The 20,574-nt window shown below is 37.9% G+C and overlaps 1 protein-coding gene across 2 annotated transcripts in view; it reads right to left on the reverse strand.

The window, feature by feature from the left end:
- Positions 1 to 4,105: 4,105 nt before the first annotated feature.
- The window catches only part of SAR1B (secretion associated Ras related GTPase 1B), a 29,408-nt gene continuing 12,939 nt past the window's right edge, over positions 4,106 to 20,574 (reverse strand). For both annotated transcript variants that reach the window (XM_035014155.1, XM_035014154.1), the window contains exons 2-7: positions 20,092 to 20,169; positions 14,862 to 14,981; positions 10,247 to 10,312; positions 8,637 to 8,740; positions 7,331 to 7,462; positions 4,106 to 6,009 (exon numbers count right to left, since the gene is read on the reverse strand). In XM_035014155.1, coding sequence (XP_034870046.1) covers positions 5,893 to 6,009; positions 7,331 to 7,462; positions 8,637 to 8,740; positions 10,247 to 10,312; positions 14,862 to 14,981; positions 20,092 to 20,149 — 597 coding nt within the window. In that variant the 5' untranslated portion in view covers positions 20,150 to 20,169 and the 3' untranslated portion in view covers positions 4,106 to 5,892. The remainder of the gene's footprint in view (positions 6,010 to 7,330; positions 7,463 to 8,636; positions 8,741 to 10,246; positions 10,313 to 14,861; positions 14,982 to 20,091; positions 20,170 to 20,574) is intronic.

Below are 20,574 nucleotides of genomic sequence, written 5' to 3' on the forward strand. Positions count from 1 at the left end.
CCCCCCCCCCCCCCAGCATATGGCCCACTGATATACATCTGAAGGGTCTCATGACTAAGGTTTTATTAGACGGTAATAAATGACCTTTTCCCAACAATAGCTAGCCCCCTCAAGGTCCTGGAAACCTTGCTTCCAAATTCCTTAGAGACTTAGGCTGTCCCTAACCTCCTCCCAACTTGAAAGTATATAATGGGCCACTCCTCATGAACCTGGTGCGGCTCTTTCTTGCCCGTGGGTCCTGTCCAAGTGCTTTAATAAAACCACCCTTTTGCACCAAAGACATCTCAAGAATTCTTTCTTGGCCGTCGGCTTCGAACCCTAATAACATCTTTCCTACATCAATATTAGTATTTAGTATTGTTACATCACTGTTTCTGCTAAATGAAAAATCCATGTACTCTGGCATCAGAAAAACCTGAGAAGCTTGTAAATGATTGAGATTCCTGCCCTCCACCCCCACTCCAGGTCTACTGAATCACAACCTGCGGTTGGATTATTTTTTCTTTTGTGCTTTTTAAAAAAAATCTTCCCAGGAAGGGCACCTGGCTGGCTCTGTCAGTAGAGCATGGGACTCTTGATCCCCGGGGGGTTGTGATTTTGAACCCCACATTGGGCACAGAGTTTACATAAAATAAAATCTTCCCAGGAGATGCTGATGCATACGAACGCTAGAGAACTTTGATGTAGATAAAACCAACTGGTTGCCTTATTTTTCACATTTCAGCAGTCAACACTGTTGTCAGTTCTACTTCAGTTTGCCCTTAAGTTGTCCTCAGGCAAATTAGGCCTTGGTACTTAAGCAAAGATTGTTCAGAATCTTTGTACAAAGGGAAAGTTCTATTATCTTCATAATTTCAAAGTCCAAGAAATTTCCAGTGAGCAAAATGAAAATTACAGTTGGATGATAAAAATGGATCTTGACACTAGAGTTTTTCAAAGACCATGTTAGCATTTTATTTTTCTATTCCTGACACTCGAATTCATAGGGGGTGAATGATAATAGAACATAATCAAAATAACATACAAACACAATTCAAGAACATTTAACCATCTATTGTAGCTGTTCTTTGTAAAATACATAAAGGTAAACAGAAACATCTTTATATAAATTATGCTTAACAATCTGTATACACTGTAAAACCATTGTTAAAATTCACACTGAGATGCTAGTGCAAGCAGTGGTGTGCAAAAGTGCAAACAAGGTTAGTGATGAAAAACTTACACTGACTTACCACTTCAACATACCCCGCATTCAGTCAAATACTGAAGGCCTCACCACAGAAAAACACTTTGATCACTTTCAAAGTAACGTGACTACATTCACCCTGAGTGCTATCATCTCAGTATGTCAACTGATGATGAGTTCAGGTTAGAAGCAGCACCAGGGAATAGAGAAACCCATGTGAAGTTTGCCATTCCGATGTGAATCTTTATACTTGATAATGAAAACAATTCCAAAGACCACTTGTATGTCAAAAGCTATAGAACTATCACCCCCCCTTGCCCCAAAATACTTAAAACTGAAATTAATTAGAATTCTCCCTTCCCCATTTAAAATGCATGCTGAAGAATTCATCCAGTGCAATGCAGCTTTTGCAAAAATAACTCAGTGTGAAATCACTCAAAAGGTTTTCCCATTTCTACCCTAAAACCTATTTGGGACAAGGATGTTCCTGAAACAAAGTTTACTTTGGATAAATTTGCTTACTGTAATTACTTTTGATTCTATTTAAAAGTGTGGTCAAATCCCTGAACAATCGATCAGTGGTATTAAATGCATTAGTTACCTAATGTTCTAAATTACGAGAACAAAAATGTGTTGGTTCAGAGCTACATCTTCAATAGACTCTGTAGATTCCCTTCATACTTTTTATCCAGCTGTGGTGTGGGAGTGTGTGAGGGGGGATGGGTCAGGGATCAGGAGTAGAAACACAGTTTTAACAAAATCCCAATCACTTTGCACAGAGGCACAGTCCCATATTCCTAGACCTGTTAGACTGTACCTTGGGGGGGGGGGGAGAATTAAAAAGCACTAATTTGCATTTCCAAAGAACAGTGATGGAAGCCATCAGAAGCATCACCATGTAGCTTTGAGAATTTAGACCTTAACTGAAGATACACTGTTCTGAACTCTTAGATTTACAGCAAAAAAATGAAAGGTTTACAGAAAACCTTTAATTCACCATTAATTTTGCATTAAGGAATTTTTATTTGCTAATCTTTTTTTTTTTCATGGTTTCTTGGAGATTTTTTGAAGCTTCACCAACTTTTACATAGGTTTAAAATGATCCAAACAATATACTCTAAGTAAAATGAACACAAGATATTTTGAGAGCATTCCCTTCATATTAGCTATTCTCATTGTACTCTGGTCAAAGTTGGGCAATAAATCCTTGCAAACTTGAATCACATGACTATCAAGACTGAAATGCCACACTGAGTCACAACCCGTACAGTTTCAGAACATGTAGACCTTTCTCCTGTAACTCTCAAATCATGTCAACTGGAATTACACTGCTTTTAATGATGGAATTTGTGAAAATGCTATATTTTGAATGTGGCTGATCAAATCATTTTGCAGAAGGCAAGAAGCAGTATTATCACAGCTATTACCCTATTTTAATGATTTTACAAGTAGTTTATGTGCTGGAAAGCACTAGGAAGAAGTGTGAGCCAGTTCAAAACTAAGGAAAAGAAACAACACTGTAAACCACAGTAGATGTATATATAAACACAGGCACACAAAACTAAACATTACAGCTATGCAGGCAATATCTGGATTCATACATCTTTGGCATTCAGAGATACTGGGTCAACCAAGCCAATAGTGAAGAATTATTTTCATATATTTTAGGAAATGTCTTGCCCCAATTTTAAAAAATGCTATGATCTCCATTCTAAAAATTCACTGATAAAAGACAAACTGGAATCAATTTAAAAAGTTACCTGAAAATATAATTAACAGCAGTCCTTGAAAGAGGTGTGGGGTTAAGGGTTTCTTTTAGAGCTTTAGACTGAAGATTTTAAGGTATCTTTTGAGCAGTGCCTGATTTATATGGAATCCAATTTTAACTTGTATACATTTTCACAACTTATGGTAAAAGGTACATAATTTTTTTTTTAAAGATTTTATTTATTTATTTGACAGATAGCACAAGTAGGCAGAGAGGCAGGCAGAGGGAGAGGGAGAAGCAGACTCTCCACCGAGCAGGGAGCCCGATGCGGGGCTCGATTCCAGGACCCTGGGATCATGACCTGAGCCGAAGGCAGTCGCTCAACCAACTGAGCCACCCAGGCGCCCCAGTAAAAGGTATATAATTAATCTATGTCCCCAGTGCTACCATTTACCCCCAAAATACTGCACAGGTGCATGCACTTACACAAGCACAGAGAGAGCATGTTTTCCCCATGTGCTTCTACTGTTTCTTGCTATTCTCTTAGTATGTTTCTTTTGAAGGGGAGCAGTGACTCAGTGGATGTGTTCGGAGGAGCTGGAAGAGTGAGATGGGAAACCCAATGACTAGGGTCCATCTCCCCGGAGCTGGGGGGAAAGCCAGTTGCTGCTATGCACAGCTTCATTTCTGAATGTTCAGGCCATAAGAATCCTACATCATTGGGAAAATAGCCAGTTTAGTTGTGGTCCACAACTGACTTTGTTTCTTTGATCCAGTGTCCGAACTAAAATGAGAATTCTGGAATGATTTATTTTGTACCAGAAAGCATTTCTCCCCTTTAGAGAAACTAGTAAGGTTTTTCCTTTACACCAATTTATGATACAAATAATTTCTCAATATCACAATATAAGGAAATACTTGAAAGAAAATGCATGTCCCTGTAGGTATTCAAGACAGATATCAACGAGAGGCAGTACTTTTAATAAGGCGCAGTTCTGTTTAGTAAGGATATTAGAAGTACTTGTTTTAGTTTTATTTATTTAAGTAATCTCTACACCCAGTGTGGGGCTTGAACTCACAACCCCAAGATCAAGAGTCACATGCTCCACAAAATGAGCCAGTCAGGTGTCCCTAAAATAGTGAGTACTTGAATTACCCGTGGCAGGATAAGCCAACAGGTTGGTATGTCATTTCCTCCTTTTCCCATGATGCTACTGATGATTCTAAGCAGGGAAGAAGCTCTTTTATTTGAAAGGAAGGTTAAAGTGAAACAGAAAAGCCCTATTACTAAAACCAGAGGTCATGTTGAAATGACCTTGTTGGTTTAGCTAACTGGTATTTCCTTTTAGTCATATCCCTTAATCCTTATCTGTCTCAGATGTTCCATTATTAATGACAGAACTAGAGTAACTGATTTGGAAAAAAGCTAAAGAAAACACTAATTCTGATATTAAAATTATTCTTGAGGGAATTGGAAAATCTATTCTCAATGGAATTGGTGAAATATACTATAAAATCCTGGTTTATAACCAAGAGAGAACTCTCTTAAGTTTGAGTCTTTAAAAATATATATTTGGCACTTCCTTTCAGCTTATTTTAGTAATTATGGGAATCTCAGAACCTCATGGAAAAAAACAAACAAACTCAATTTCTTGGAAAATTAAAGTGCTTTAAAACCTACCTAAAATGTTAGTCTATCAGTGAGGCCTGCAGACACTATCACATGGAAGGCATTACTTCTAAAAACAAAAGCCTTTGTGCTTAAAAGTAAGAGCTGAGAGCAATTAAGAAAAAGGAAAACCAAACACAAGCATTCGCTTATTTCTACTGAGAAATAAAATATGCCAAACAATGCAAAAAAGCTATAGAACAGGACCAGAATCCCCATGCAGCTCAGAAGGCAGAAGAGGCTTCCTTTCTCACACATATACAGGCCTCCACAATGAAACTACGCACAAGGTGCTACTTGTCGCTTGCCCTGGGAGTACCATTATGTAAAAGGGAGTGGGGAGTACCTCTAAATGTGGGGAGACTGGTGCCTGTCACTACTTCTGGTGAAAAGGCACAAATAACCGAACTGGGCACCAGTAAGTTTGGAACACTTCAGAATCAGACAACTGGAATGGAGCTATAGGGCCTATCAAACCCCAGATTAACCTTGTGTTGTACCAGATGTGCTTTTCTTCAAAAGACCGATTCCACGGAAACTAGGAGGTGGCCCCCATCAGCACTAATAATGGTAGCATTACTGTTACAAACACATGTGATTCAGAGATAAATGTGGTACAAGGTGGAACTAAACACAGCTTGTCTCCTGGTAAATGCAAAAGTCTCTAGAGACTTATACATTATCCTAAAAATTCTGAAGTGGTCTCCTTTCCCCACAACCCCCTCATACGTATTTTATTAAATACTCAAAATTTCAGAGCATACTAGCTAGATAAGACACATTAAATGAAACATCTGTCCAACACAAATGCCAAACATCAGGGTGTGTTTTATTGCATGACGTTTGCATAAGAAAAAATATTATTGAAAACTGTAAGGCATCATGCAATCATCAATAAGCTAATTATTAACTGTACACTTAAGACAGGTGGACGTATAATCTAAAATTTAAAAACTAGTCCCAAAATAGTACGTAAAAATTTAACATGATGAGCTTTTAAACATGGTTTATATTTGTAGCTTCACGTTGTTCAAAAGTGCCTCAAATGTACTGCTGGGAAGTTGTTCTTTACAAATGGCGCTGGGGATAATGTCAGATTATAAACGGTATAAACTATTTTTATGGAATTAGAAAGCTAACATTGTGATACTCAAACTTACTTGAATCAGTTTTCAATTTGCACTCAGATTAAGTTGATAAAATATTAATAATCTAAAAAACATGTTTTCTAACCAACAAAAGTCTATTGAATTCAAGTTATGCATGTTGAGCGGATCAAATCTCTGGGCAGGCCTGAATGGTGAGACCTGGAACCGATGCAGGCGGTTGTTAATCAATGTACTGTGCCATCCAACGGAAACCTTCTCCGTAGCCTTGCCTTTTGAGCACGCTGCACATGAAAACCTCTAAGGGTCGGGCATTCAGTTCTTTCAGAGATACACTGCCCTAGAAGGGAAGACAGACATTATATTATGATGGATGACCCCTTTATGAAATAAAAGCTCCACTTTACAGCTGAATTGCAGCTTCTACGTCTCAGAACAAAGGGTGACTGTGCTAAGCCTTGGGTGTTGGGCGGACAAGTCCCTTAGGCACACAGGAAACCTCCTTCTCTCAGTGGGAAAGAGGGGAGTTTCTGAGGCACAAAAGAATGAAAATAATCTTTGACTTAGAAAAATTTAAGTTACCCAAGCCAGCTTCACTAATATTAAAGACAAACCTTTTTGAGTAGGTTTATGACTCAACAAGGCATTTCCTAAAAATGGGGAGTTGACTTATAGAAAAGAAGACACAGAAAACAGACTAAAGTCTACCCTAACATCAGAGTCTCCTTCCAAAGAATGCAGTATTTCTCTACTCTGAAAATATGTGTGTGTGTGTATATACACACACACAAACCAAGGAAATTTTGTTTGTAAACTCTGATATTTTTCAATACCAAGGTCTCTCCCTCAAACAAATACTAGTAAAAATGATTGCAAAAATAATGCATTTTGAAGCTTATTATAAAGTATTATGTTCAGGGATGCCTGGGTGGCTCAGTCGGTTAAGCATCTGCCTTAGGCTCAGGTCATGATCTCAGGGTCTTGGGGTCCAGCCCCGCTTCGGGCTCCCCCCTCAGTGGGGAGTCTGCTTCTCCCTCTGGCTCCCCCTATCCCTCATGCTCACTCTCTTTATCTCATATAAAATCTTAAAAAAAGTATTATGTTCAGAAAATCCCCAAACACTGTTCAAATTTACATTTTATTTTTATCTCTGATGAACTTAGGGCCTAAATACATTACTGGAATGCTTAAACCTTTAAGTATATTATTTGGTGGCTAATTCTGAAAAACTAAGAAGAATAAACTTTGAAAGCTTTCATTCAGTTTCCCACAAGCATGAGCTTTAACATTTTTGTTATCCCTAAGAAAGGGTTTCATTCAGTGGTAGAAAGAAAACACATGAAGACTAATTTAAAAAGACCCAAATGTACAAATGACAGTTTTTAAGAAAAAAAAAAAAAATAATGGGCATAGTAGTTGGACAATAGTAATTTAAAAAGACATTTGGTTGTAGACTTGAAACTAATGTTACGTGTCAGTTATACCTCAATTTAAAAAAAGGCAGACCACCAATTGGACTAATCACACCATGATTACTGTTAGTGCTAGTATTGGAATAAACTATTTCAGAAGATAAAAACAAATAAGGTATTAAATTAAAAGACCCTTACACTGTCAAATGAAATATTCACACTAGTAAAAAAAAAAATTGTTTTATTTACCTTTCCTGTTGTCTGACCATATAAACCAAACATCTCTCGCAACCTCTCTTCACTGATGGCTTCAGGTCTGTCAATCTTGTTCCCAAGAATTAGTATAGGCACATTAGCAATGGTTTCATCTGTCATTAGTGACTGAAACAAAACAAAATGAAAGACAAGATGTTGATATGAAACTATCTGAAGAGCTCCTTATGATAAGATACCAATGAGTATCAAGGACTCATTCTCTATCATAGCACGTCAGTATTGCCAAATTTCTTTGACAAACTTTTCGTACATTTTAAAGCAAGCTCTGGGGCGCCTGGCTGGCTCAGTTAGTAGAACATGCAATCCTTGATCTGGGGGTTAAGTTTGAGCTCCAAGCTGGGTGGAGAGAGGAGTTAAAAAAAAAAAACAACTTAAAAAAAAAGAGTGAGCTCAAAGAAACTGTAAGCTCAATTCTTCTGTTTCCCTGTAACTCCTTCTGTAAATGCTCAACTCTGCTCACTCTGTGAATCTCTAAGGGACTCTAAAACAAATACCTTCAAGGTGAGCAGACCTGGTTTCGATTCTAGTTCTACTGTTTATGAATTATGAGATCTTGGACAAATAAGCCTCAATGAAGTTCAAAGAGAATTTGGAATAGTAGCACCTACCTTATGGAGTTGATTTGAGAATTAAATGAGTTAATATACCTGTGCCTGGCACAAAGTAGGTAGTTAGGAATTCCCTGACCTTGTTCCATGACCACAGAACCTACCTGGACTTTGCCACATGAACAGTTACTTGCCTGCTCTGGGCAGAGGCACAGTCAAGGTCAAATCATTGCTTTCTCTGTGGTCCCAGATCTAGCCCTGGCCTTCCCAGCTGATCCTGAGCCACTTTACGAAGCATCTGACCTGGAAGAGGGGGAGGAGAAGTGGCTACAAATGCCCCTACTCACTCCTGGAAGTGGTGACTAAGATAATATGTTATACCATTTCCAGGTTCCAGCCAGCTCCTGAAGAAAATGGCATCTAGGATGACCAGGGACTCAAGACCAAGCCACTCCAGGTATGCCACAGACATGAAATATACTAGAAAGGCATGCTGCACAGAGTGAGCTTAGGTCTTCAGGAAGAAAGTCTGTGTTAGTATGTCCTCAATAGCTACAATTACTCCCAAGCTACTGTCTCTGCATTCTAAGTGGAGTAACCACTGAGCTCCATAAATTGCCAGGAGTTATATCAGAGACTGCAGAAAAGCTGCACTCTGATACCTAGATCTCCAACCTATTTCCTCAAGCTTACCACAGTGATTCAGCTATGTTTAGTTTTAGTTAACTTACATCAAGTTCTTCTTTTGATTCTAACAGCCTTTCATGGTCTGCACAATCCACCAGAAATACAATGCCATTGATAGCAGGAAGGTAGTTTTTCCACACTCTTCGAGCTAACAAAAACAATCAGGAGTTAGATTTTATTTGCTGGTCAAACCTAGCAGATGGTTTGATGGAAGAGTCCAACAAGATATCAAGTATAATTATCCCTTAGCTGCTACCACTTCACTATATACTCAAGTTAATCTTTAACCCAGGGTTGCCAAATCTTTCCAGAGGACCGAGGAAGGTTTTCCTTGATGTGAGCAAGTCAAATATTTTACTCTGCCCCAATTCTCCCAAGTTAGAAGTGGAATTATTATTTGCTACCAATGGACAATGATGCACATTAAGTTCACTGGATGACTGCCACTATTTTTTAATTTTATTTATTTATATGCAGTATTCATTTTTTGACATTTTATCAGTTTTTTTGCCACTGATAAATTCGGAGTCAGTGAAAGAAGGAAATTTGTGGGTACAGACTTGTTACGTTAAAATAATAAAAGCAAACTGTTATAACAGAAGTTAAAGTCGATGAAACCTTTAGGGTAATTTTTTTCCATGACATTATTTTTAGAAAAGTTTTAGGGGTGCCTTAGGGGTAAGCAACTTTTTTCTGACTTCAGTTTTATGATATATCTTAAAAACAACACAGAAATTAAGTCTCAGACAAACTCCATTAGGTTCCAGTTCTCTCTAACCATTATATTCTGGAAAATACTTCATATATATTTCAAATAATTATTATGTCTCAAATGTGCATTCACTAGCCACAACCAATCAAAATCTTTTCAATTATTTGTCTTAGGAGCTTTCAGAATGCCCACCAACTTTGTAATATTCACTATTTATGAATTACCATGTGCTGGGCACTGCCATGTCTTTTGGGGGACATAAGAAATAGACTTTAGTTCCGGAAAGTTTAGTAGAGGAGATAACAGTCTTTTCCAAACTTGGAGACATTTACACAAATGCACTAAGCACTATGGAAGTATAATTAAGAGGACTCCCAGGTGAGAGTGGCTTCTCAGGGGAGGTAGCCATACTTACACTGACTGGTCCCTGAAGGTGGGTTACTTGTGTGCAGATGGGGATGGCATGAGCAAAAGCACAGAGGGGGAGAACATCAAGAGGGTTTTGTTTAGTTGGAGTACAGAGAATAGGAAAGGGAATAGAGGAAAATAAAGACTCAAAAAATAAGCTGGGATCAGATTACAGAGATCCCAAATGCCAGGTCAATGAGTTTGGCTTCCATTTTGTAGGTCAGCCATTGAAGATTTTTAATACAGAGCAGTAACATCATAACATGATTATGACAATCAGTGAGATGTGAATTGGAGCAGAGGACAGAGGTTAAATTTAGGTTCATGCTTTACACCTAAAGCAATTCAGACTTAAATTGACCAGGAGTATCATGAAAATCACTTTGGTTTAAAGCTTATCTGGTGGTAATAATTCTTAAATTTTAAGTCTACTCTGGCCTTCCTTGAACAGAATGAGATTTCATGCACTGGAAAATAATGGCCACATTTTTATTAAAATAAAATAAAGCAACTGTAAGAGTAATAGAATCTTACCTTGAACATGTCCACCCAAATCAAAAGTTGTAAAGGTCATGCCAGCAATGGTTAGTTCTTCTGAAGCTAAATAATAATATAAAATATTTTTACAATGGGCGCCTGGGTGGCTCAGTTGGTTAAGCAACTGCCTTCGGCTCAGGTCATGATCCCAGAGTCCCAGGATCGAGTCCCGCATCAGGCTCCCTGCTCAGCAGGGAGTCTGCTTCTCCCTCTGACCCTCCTCCCTCTCATGCTCTCTGTCTCTCATTCTCTCTCTCGCAAATAAATAAAATCTTAAAAAAAAAAAAAATTTTTACAACAAGAAAATCAGATATCCATTCATGGTATATATTGCTACTTAATGTTTGATTAACTGCAAATAAGTTCAAATCAGACATTTAGGAACTAATAAAAGAATCTGTTATAATTAGATATACTTCAATTTATATTGACAACATAACACAAGTAATGGTAATATTCTACTATTCACTACCTTCCACAAATCCAACATTTTTTTTCCTTCTTTCTTTCTCCTGCTGAAAATATTAACTATTCAGGTAATTATGTGTTGTGAAATCAAGTAACTGCTCCAACCTTATAATTTTTCCTGTAATTCATCTTAGATGACACTGGGGAAATAATTTTCTCTCATGGCTCTCATATTAGCAAGTGATAGTCTTTAATGATAAACACAGTTGCAATAAAAATTTTTGCCATGATGTCTTCAAATTTTTTTCTGCTCCCTCCCTCCTTCTTCTAGGACTTCAAGTATAGGTTGGCTAGACTGCTTCGTATTATCCCACAGGTCACTGAGTATCTGTTCATTTTCTTTTCATTTTTCTCTCTGTGCTTCATTTTATATAGTTTCTATTATGTTGACTTAAGTTCACTGGTCTTTGCTATTTTGTTGTTAATCCTATGTAGTGAAAATTTCAGTTGTTGTATTTTTCATTTCTAGGAGTTCCACTTGGTTCTGTCTTGTATCTTCCATTTCTTTCCTCATTCTTTTCATGTTTTCCTTCAGGCCTTGAGCACATTCATCACAGCTCCTTTGGGATCCTCATCTGCTAATTCCATCATCTTAGTCACTTCTGGGCCTGTCACTACTGATTGATTTTTCTCCTGGTTGTGGGTCACACTTTCCTGCTTCTTTGCATGTCTAGTCATTTTTCACCGGATGCTAGATTTCATTGTATTCTTTTCAAGTAAGGTGGACTTTGTTCTGGCAGGCAGTTAAACTGCTTGCAGATCAGTTTTTAATTTTGTTGGGTTATCGTAGTCTTTACAGGTACTTCAGCCCCATTAATAAGGTATGATCCTTCTGGAGTCTCTCCTGAATGCCACGTCTCTCCCTTCTGGCTGGTGGGAACATGAATGATTCCTGGGCCCATGTGAGCTCTGAGAATTATTTGGTTAACAGCTCTGCTACAATTATTCTTTCTCCAGAAATTGTTCTTTGTTTGGCCATGGGGAGTTTCACCCTATGCACACAGATTGGTATTTAGCCATGAACATTTCTGCAGTTCTCTGTCTGCAGAGCTCCTTCTCTGGTACTATGCCAAGCAAATTCTTGTCACCCCAGTTTCCCCATATTCTAGTCTCTCTCTCCTCAACTCAGCAAGACTACTGGGTCATGTTTGGGTTTCTTCTTCCTGCACCATGGTCTGAAGATTATCTCTGTGATAAAGCCTGAATAAAGAAAGGTTTGTTTTCCTTCTCTCAGGAATCACAGTCCTGTGCTAAATATTGTCCAGTTCTGAAAACAGTTGTAGTATATATGGTTGTCCAGTTTTCTAGCAGCTTACAGTGGGAGGATAATTCCAGATGCTCTTACTGCCCCACAGCAAAAGCAGAAGTCCCCTACAATTATAATGAAAGGTTCAGTGTAATTTTAACTATTCATTACAATTGCTGAGGCCCCAGAATAGTTTCTTGTTAAAAAATTCTTTTATATAGACTCCCAACTGAATGAACCAATACAATTTGTGTTCAAAGTGTGTTCCTTTCCATAAGGAAAATAAAATGCTTGGATGTGGTTGGGAAACTACCTTTATGGTTACAATCCCTAGTACACTCCCTAATTTATAAAAAGTCCCAGTTTGATTAAGACACAGAAAACTGTCAATATCCCAGGGAGTATGCCCCTTCCCAGTCACTGTACACTCCCAGAAGTAATCTGAATTCTATCACTACAGGTTTGTTGTGCCTGTTCTAGAATTTCATATAAATGATACCATACAGTATGAAACTTTTTGTGACCAGTTTCTTCCAAGCATGGTAATACATATTGTGTATGTAACAGTTATTCCTCTTTCTTATTGAAAAGAATTTCATTGTTTATCTTTTCTTTCTTTCTTTCTTTTTTTTTTTGGATGGGTATCTGAGCTGTTTCCAGTTTGGGGCTATTACAAAGAAAGTTGGTATAAACATTCTTGTACAAGGATTTTGGTGAACATATGTTTTCATTTCTCCTTGATAAATACTTAGCAATGGAATTGTCAGATCATAGGGTAGATATAGATTACCTTTTCCACATATGCTCTTTTTTTTAATTATTTTTTTTATTTGGGAGAGAGAGAATGAGAGAGAGAGGGAGGAGGGTCAGAGGGAGAAGCAGACTCCCCGCTGAGCAGGGAGCCCGATGCAGGACTCGATCCTGGGACTCCAGGATCATGACCTGAGCTGAAACAGTCACTTAACTAACTGAGCCACCTGGGTGCCCCACATATGCTCTTAATAATGAAAAATGTAAGATAAAATGAACACGAGCTGCAGGAGAGTTGAGATGGCAACTGTTTTGTGCCTTTTACTCCTCGTACTTACAACAATGTGTGACATAAAGTAGGTGCTCAGTAAATATTTGATGAATAAATAAAAGAGAGCAACATCAAAAATATGAAAATGGATGGGGCACCTGGGTGGCTCAGTTGGTTGGGTGACTGCCTTCGGCTTAGGTCATGATCCTGGGGCCCCAGGATTGAGTCCTGCATCGGGCTTCCTGCTCAGCAGGGAGTCTTCTTCTCCCTCTGACCCTCCCCCTCTCATTCTCTCTCTCTCAAATAAGTAAGTAAAATCTTAAAAAAATATATGAAAATGTGGGTGCCTGGATGGCTCAGGTGGTAGAGCATGCAACTCTTGATCTCAGGGTTATACAATGGAGCCCCATGTTGGATGTAGAGATTACTAAAAATAAAATCTTAAAAAAATTTTTTTTAAATTGACTTACACCTAATATAATACCACACCACTCTGTAGTCTCTTTCAACTGTTTTTGCATACAATTTAAATACTCAATTTCACAATGATCATTTTTTAATGGTATTGTTCTTGTATCAGAATCTTATCTGCCAAGCCCCACTCTTGTCCTAATATAAAACAAAGATTTATCAATTTTACAAAATCTTCCTTTTCCAACTTCACTAAGAGTTTTATTGATAAAACAGTACTTTGTTTTTGTTGTTCTCCTTCCTTGTTCTCTGAATATTTACTGAATTAAATAACTATCATATTATTATCTACTTTTTGGTCCAGTGCTCCACTTTATACTCATTATTAAGTCCACACTCATTATTTCATAATTAATCTATGGATTAGCTTGTTTTTAAACTCTATGTCTAAAAAAATAAAAATAAAAAAACAAAGCTTTATGTCTTTTTGATTCATAGTCTTTTCAAGTGACAGTAAGGTCACAGGTATTTATAAGTTAGGCTTCTGTTCTAATAATTTTGTCACTTTAACATTAACTTCACTTTCTCAAATAGTATCATGACATAACCTTATATACTGGAAGGTATGTATTAGTGATTTACAGAGTCATTGTTAATGTCTTTTAGGCAGTCTTTCTTAAAGAAACCACAGTAAATTATCTTTCAAATTGTTCTAAAACTTTCTGTAAATGTATCCATATGTGCCCTGTTTCTTGGAATAATTCTATGGTCTTTATATTAGATACTGTTGAGGTTTCTCAGAGTAGAAAAATAACTGGTTAATAAATGGAGAGTCACTAGCAAAATATAAGACTATAAGCTGTCCACTGAATAATGATTAAAAGTACAGTTTTAAAACTTGAAAGAAATTTATTTCAACAAGGTAATGGTGACTATTTATAGCCTAAGCAATATCTGGTTGGATAGACCTCAATCATGTTATAATCCCTGAGACAGTAACTTTAATTCCTCTAGCTGGAGAAGGGTGTACTAACTGAAAAGAAGATATGTGTATTATTTTAAGATTTAAATATACTTCTTGGGAGTGGAGTGGGTTAGCTATGATTTATTATACTATTTTAAGAATAGGTCATATCACCTGATCATAATTTATCCACCAAAAAAACACCAAAAGGGGCGCCTGGGTGGCTCAGTCGGTTAAGCGACTAACTTCGGCTCGGGTCATGATCCCAGGGTCCTGGGATTGAGCCCCGCATCAGGCTCCCTGCTCCACGGGAGGCCTGCTTCTCCCTCTCCCACTCCCTCTGCTTGTGTTCCCTCTCTCACTGTGTCTCTCTGTGTCAAATAAATAAATAAAAATCTTAAAAAAAAAAAAAAAACACCACCAAAAGACAAAATTTTTGGTTAGTACCTATGAATTGGTATCACTTGATAAAGTAACATGTCGTATATGGGAATATACTTACTGGGATGTAACGTTGGGACATGTTGTCCAAGCCTGTCATCTTTTAGCATGTGTAGCAATGTTGTTTTTCCTGCATTATCCAATCCAAGAAATACCAATTTACCGGTTTTCTTATATAATCCTGCAGAGTAAGAGCTATGATTAGTCAAAATTCTATCTGACATAGATTATCCAAACAAAAAACTTTAAATAAAACTGTAATATAACATTTACAGTTTAGTTATTTGTATACTTTTCCTAATTAGATTTTTTTTTATAAAGAAACACCTATTAACCTTTTGAACTTGTAAGATTTTATAAACTGGCTTGAATAAGCTTGAATTTCTAGTCTATTTTTAGTTTTAATTTATAAATTCAAGTCATTTTTTTTTTTAAGATTTTATTCATTCATTTGACAGAGAGAGAGAGAGCAAGAGAGAGCACAAGTGGGGAAACAGCAGGCAGAGGGATCTGACCAGGATCATGACCTGAGCTGAAGGCAGATGCTCAACGGACTGAGCCACCCAGGCGCCCCTCAAATCATTTTAAAACTAAACTCTGTCCCAGTCATTGAAATGTGTTACCTAAACTTGTCTCAATACTACAACGCTGATCCCTTTGACAATTTAGGAATAAATATCAATGTCATCTAGTAGAGAAACAATCATAACACACTTGACATCATCTATTTGTGAAGCTGGACCAAAAGGAAAATTAAAGGGGCGCCTGGGTGGCTCAGTCGTTAAGTGTCTGCCTTCGGCTCAGGTCATGATCCCAGGGTCCTGGGATCGAGCCCCGCATCGGGCTCCCTGCTCGGCGGGAGGCCTGCTTCTCCCTCTCCCCCTCCCCCTGCTTGTGCTCCCTCTCTTGCTGTGTCTCTGTCAAATGAATAAATAAAAATCTTAAAAAAAGGAAAATTAAAGAGATTTTTCATGGATGAAAATAAGGTAAGCACTTCTGACAATAATAATCATAGTGAGTTTTTTCAATAAAAAGTTTGGGTCACTGTCAGATTTCCCTGAGAATACGGTTAAACTATTCACAGGTTTACATAAAACTAAAGCAAAACAAAAAAAACCAAGCACATAATTTACATGTATCAGCTAATACTGATAGAGGAAGTGAAAGAAAAAAGAGCACTGACCAATTTATAAAAGATTGGCATTTACTGCAAAATTAAAAATTGAGCTTTATTTTTTTTAAAGGCTTTTTTTCAGAGCAGTTTTAGGTTTACAACAAAACTGACAGTTTTAAAATAAACTGACAGGGCGCCTGGGTGGCTCAGTTGGTTAAGCGACTGCCTTCGGCTCAGGTCATGATCCTGGAGTCCCAGGATCGAGTCCCGCATCGGGCTCCCTGCTCTGCAGGGAGTCTGCTTCTCCCTCTGACCCTTCCCCCTCTCCTGCTCTCTCTCTCTCATTCTCTCTCTCAAATAAATAAATAAATCTTTAAAAAAATAAAATAAAATAAACTGACAAAACTCCCTGTCCCCACACATATATAGCCTCCCCCATTATCAACATCACTCACCCAACGATGAATCTACACTGATACATCATAATCACCCAGAGTTACCTTAGGGCTCACTCTTAGTGTTGTATATTCTGTATTTTGACACACATGTAAGAACATATATCCATCATTATAATATCATACAAAGTGTTTTCACTGCCCTAAAAATCCTGTAAGTTCTGCCTGTTCATCCCACCTTACCCCCACTGCCTGGCAACCACTCATCTTTTTATTGTCCCTATTATTTCTGCCTTTTTGCCTTGCCAGAATGTCATATAGTTGTAATTAGACAGTATGTAGCCTTCTGAGATTGGCTTCTTCCACTTAGTAATATGCATTTCAGCTTCCTCCATGTCTTTTCATGGCTTGATAGCTCATTTCTTTTTAGTGCTGAATACTCCATTGTCTAGATGAACCAGTTTATTTCTCCATTCACCTACTGAAGGATATCTTGGTTGCTTCCAAGTTTTGGCAATTATAAATGAAGCTGCTATAAAACATCAGTGTGCAGGTTCACACTGTTTTCAGCTCCTCTGGGTAAATACCAAGGAGCACAACTGCTGGATTGTATGGTAAGAGTATGTCTAGTTTTGTAAGAAATCACCCAATCTTCCAAATTTTGCATTCCCAGGAGTGAATGAAAGTTCTTGCTGCTCCACATCCTTGTCAGCATCTGGTGTTGTCAATGTCCAGCTTTTGAACATTCTAATAGGTATGTAGTAATATTGAACTTTATGTTTCATGTGTTTAATTGACACCCATGGAATTACATGAGGACCGGGGACATAGTAGTCATTCCAAAAATATTTACTCAATCAATAAATGAACTTTTAAAGACATTAGACATTGTAATTCAGGCTACCCATTTAATAAGTTCATGCCAAAATAAAACCCAATTCTTTATCCACATTGAAGCTTAAGAAGTAAATTGTTTGAAGACCTGAACTTTTGATAACCCAGTGACCAACAATTCTGATCCTAAGGAGAAGACTGTCTTCCATATTTACTTGAGCTGGGTACTAAATTTCTCACTTAATCATGAATTATGACTAATAATTTTTTATAATTTGTTTGGTTTTTTTTTAAGATTTTATTTATTAAAGAGAAAGCAAAAGCAGAGGGAGAGGGAGAAGCAGACTCCAAACTAAGCAGGGAGCCCGATGTGGGGCTCTATCCCAGGACCCTAAGATCATGACCTGAGCCAAAGGCAGACGCTTAATAGACTGAGCTATCCAGGCACCCCTACATTTCTATTTCTTTTTTTTTTTTTTTAAGATTTTATTTATTTGGCAGAGAGAGAGACACAGCGAGAGAGGGAACACAAGCAGGGGGAGTGGGAGAGGGAGAAGCAGGCTCCCCGCCGAGCAGGGAGCCTGATGCGGGGCTTGATCCCAGGACCCTGGGATCATGACCCAAGCCGAAGGCAGATGCCTAACGACTGAGCCACCCAGGCGCCCCACATTCCTATTTCTTAAAACGTTTCTACATTGATTGTTTCTTTTTCTTTTTTTTTAAGATTTTATTTATTTATTTGACAGAGAGAGACACAGCGAGAGAGAGAGCACAAGCAGGGGTGGTGGGAGAGGGAGAAGCAGGCTTCCAGCCGAGCAGGGAGCCCGATGTGGGGCTCGATGTGGGGCTCGATCCCAGGACCCTGGGATCGTGACCTGAGCTGAAGGCAGACGCTTAACGACTGAGCCACCCAGGCGCCCCTACATCGATTGTTTCTAACCAGTGCAATCACAATCAATCTTACCATACTTTTAAGTAGTAAAAGTGCACTGGACAAAATTCCAAAAGGGAACACCTAGAACATTTAAACTTTAATCTTTAAAGTGGGTTGGACTAAATCCTTATTTTGTGATAGGCACTATTAAGCAAACTGTTACACATTATTTAATCTTCAAAATAACTCTTGGAGGGTGCCTGGGTGGCTCAGTTGGTTAAGCGACTGCCTTCGGCTCAGGTCATGATCCCGCAGTCCCAGGATCGAGTCCTACATCAGGCTCCCTGCTCAGCGGGGAGTCTGCTTCTCCCTGTGCCCCTACCCCCTCTTTTGTGCTCTCTCTCTCTCACTCTCAAATAAGTAAAATTAAAAAAACAAAAAATAACTCTTTGAAGTAAACATTATTATCCTCTTTTTTACAGAGGGGAACAAAGGCTCAGAGTTAACTTGCTCAACTGCTGAAGTCAGATATGAGATTTGAAACCATGCCTGATGCCTAAGCTTTGGTTCATTTCATTTCTCTACACTGCCTCCTACTGTTAGCCCTATTAACCTCTTGCTCCTGCTTATGAGGCAATTTATTTTGCTTTTTCTTTTTTTTTTTAAAGATTTTATTTATTTATTTGACAGAGAGAGAGAGACAGCGAGAGAGGGAACACAAGCAGGGAGAAGGTCAGAGGGAGAAGCAGGCTTCCTGCCGAGCAGGGAGCCCGATGCGGGGCTCGATCCCAGGACCCTGAGATCATGACCTGAGCCGAAGGCAGACGCTTAACGACTGAGCCACCCAGGCGCCCCTTATTTTGCTTTTTCAACACAGTTCACCATAGGTTAATTTTTCTATAAACTGAGATACAGATACCAACCTGTTACAACCCGGGTTATCCCAGTATAATGAAGTTTAAAATGTTTATTTCTGACCCAGTTGTTAAAAATTGTAATAAAATATTTCAGTCTGATAAAAATATTTAAGAATTCTTGAGGTACTATAGAGAGATCTGATATTTGACCTGTAGTAGAGTGACAGTATAAAATGTGAAGAATTTTATTTTAAAAAGGAAAAAGAAAACCTTAATTTTTAAAAATGTGCAAACACTGAGGTTCAAATAAGAAATAAAAATAGATTGACAAAATTTGATCTTACATTTTTATCCTTTTAATATATAGTAGTCAAACAAAATGTGTATTTTCCAAACAAAATTTATTTCCTTTGTTAAAATTATGTTTGTGGAAAAAGAGCCATTTATATAGGAGATAGTAATTCGTAAGTACAGTTGTGGCCAGTTAGGAATTATGTTGACAACTCTGTAATTACATGAAATGCTTCTCTTTGTTCCAGTTCAAGATGATGATTACAAGGAGACTAAACTTAGGGCATGATTTGAAAATAGGAGACCAGAAATATCTTCATTAATTACTATAATAAATTGTGTACGTTGTAACATAAAAAAGTTAATCAAAAGCTTGTTTCACTGAAAAATGTGAGAAGTTAAGAGTGTCAATAAGAGAATGAGATGCTAAAATTTTTCCTCTTTAAAATCTATAGAAGAGAGGAAAATCACTAGTCAGATTTGCTGCGTAAACAAGTCTCATTTAGCAGACTATACGCTGCCAGTTATGATATACAAGGCACTTTATGGAACGTGTATTTTATAGTAACAAAAATAATGCAGAAAATTCCTGTGAGGATTAAATGAGATAAAGTATCTAAAGCACTTAGGTAAACTGGCTAATCAAAGGTAGCTATTCCTGTAAATAATATTCCTATCAACAATCTTAAGGGGTAGGAATTATTTTTAGTTTACAGATAAGGAAACTAAGGTTAAGGTGGAGAAAGTAATTTGCCCAAGACTACATAATTTATAAGAGATACAATGAGTAACTGAACATGTTTGTATGATTTCAAAGCCCACATTCGCAACTACTGGGTTATATATAAAGAGGCTCTAGACAAATAAGCACTTTTATTTAAGTAGGATTAAATGGGATAACAATAGAGAACAAAGAACCAACATACCTAAAAACTGTAGCACACTGCTGAAACCACTGTAAATCCAGTCAAATATGAAGGACATATCCAAATCTTATATAGAGTCTGAAAAAGAAAGTGTTTTGAATTCAGTAGTCAACATTTAACAACAACATTAAAGAGGAACTCTGAGTAAATAATCCTACAACAACCTTACTATAAGGAGTTAGCCATTCTTACCCAGGATGGTCTAATCTGATCTATACTGATGCATAAAAAACAAAATGCCATTAAAATACAAACTAGTGGGGTGCCTGGCTGGCTTAACTGGTAGAACATTCAACTCTTGATCTCAGGGTAGGGAGTTCAAGCCCCATGTTGGGTGTACAGCTTACTTTAAAAAAAAGGTGGGGGGGACGCCTGGGTGGCTCAGTCGGTTAAGCGTCTGTGTTTGGCTTGGGTCATGATCCCAGGGTCCTGGAATCGAGTTCCACACTGGGCTCCTTGCTCATCGGGGAGCCTACTTCTCCC

Source organism: Mirounga leonina, unplaced genomic scaffold, assembly GCF_011800145.1.
Source record: "Mirounga leonina isolate KUSES-001 unplaced genomic scaffold, KU_Mleo_1.0 Mir_168, whole genome shotgun sequence".
In the NCBI taxonomy this organism is placed as follows: domain Eukaryota; kingdom Metazoa; phylum Chordata; class Mammalia; order Carnivora; family Phocidae; genus Mirounga; species Mirounga leonina.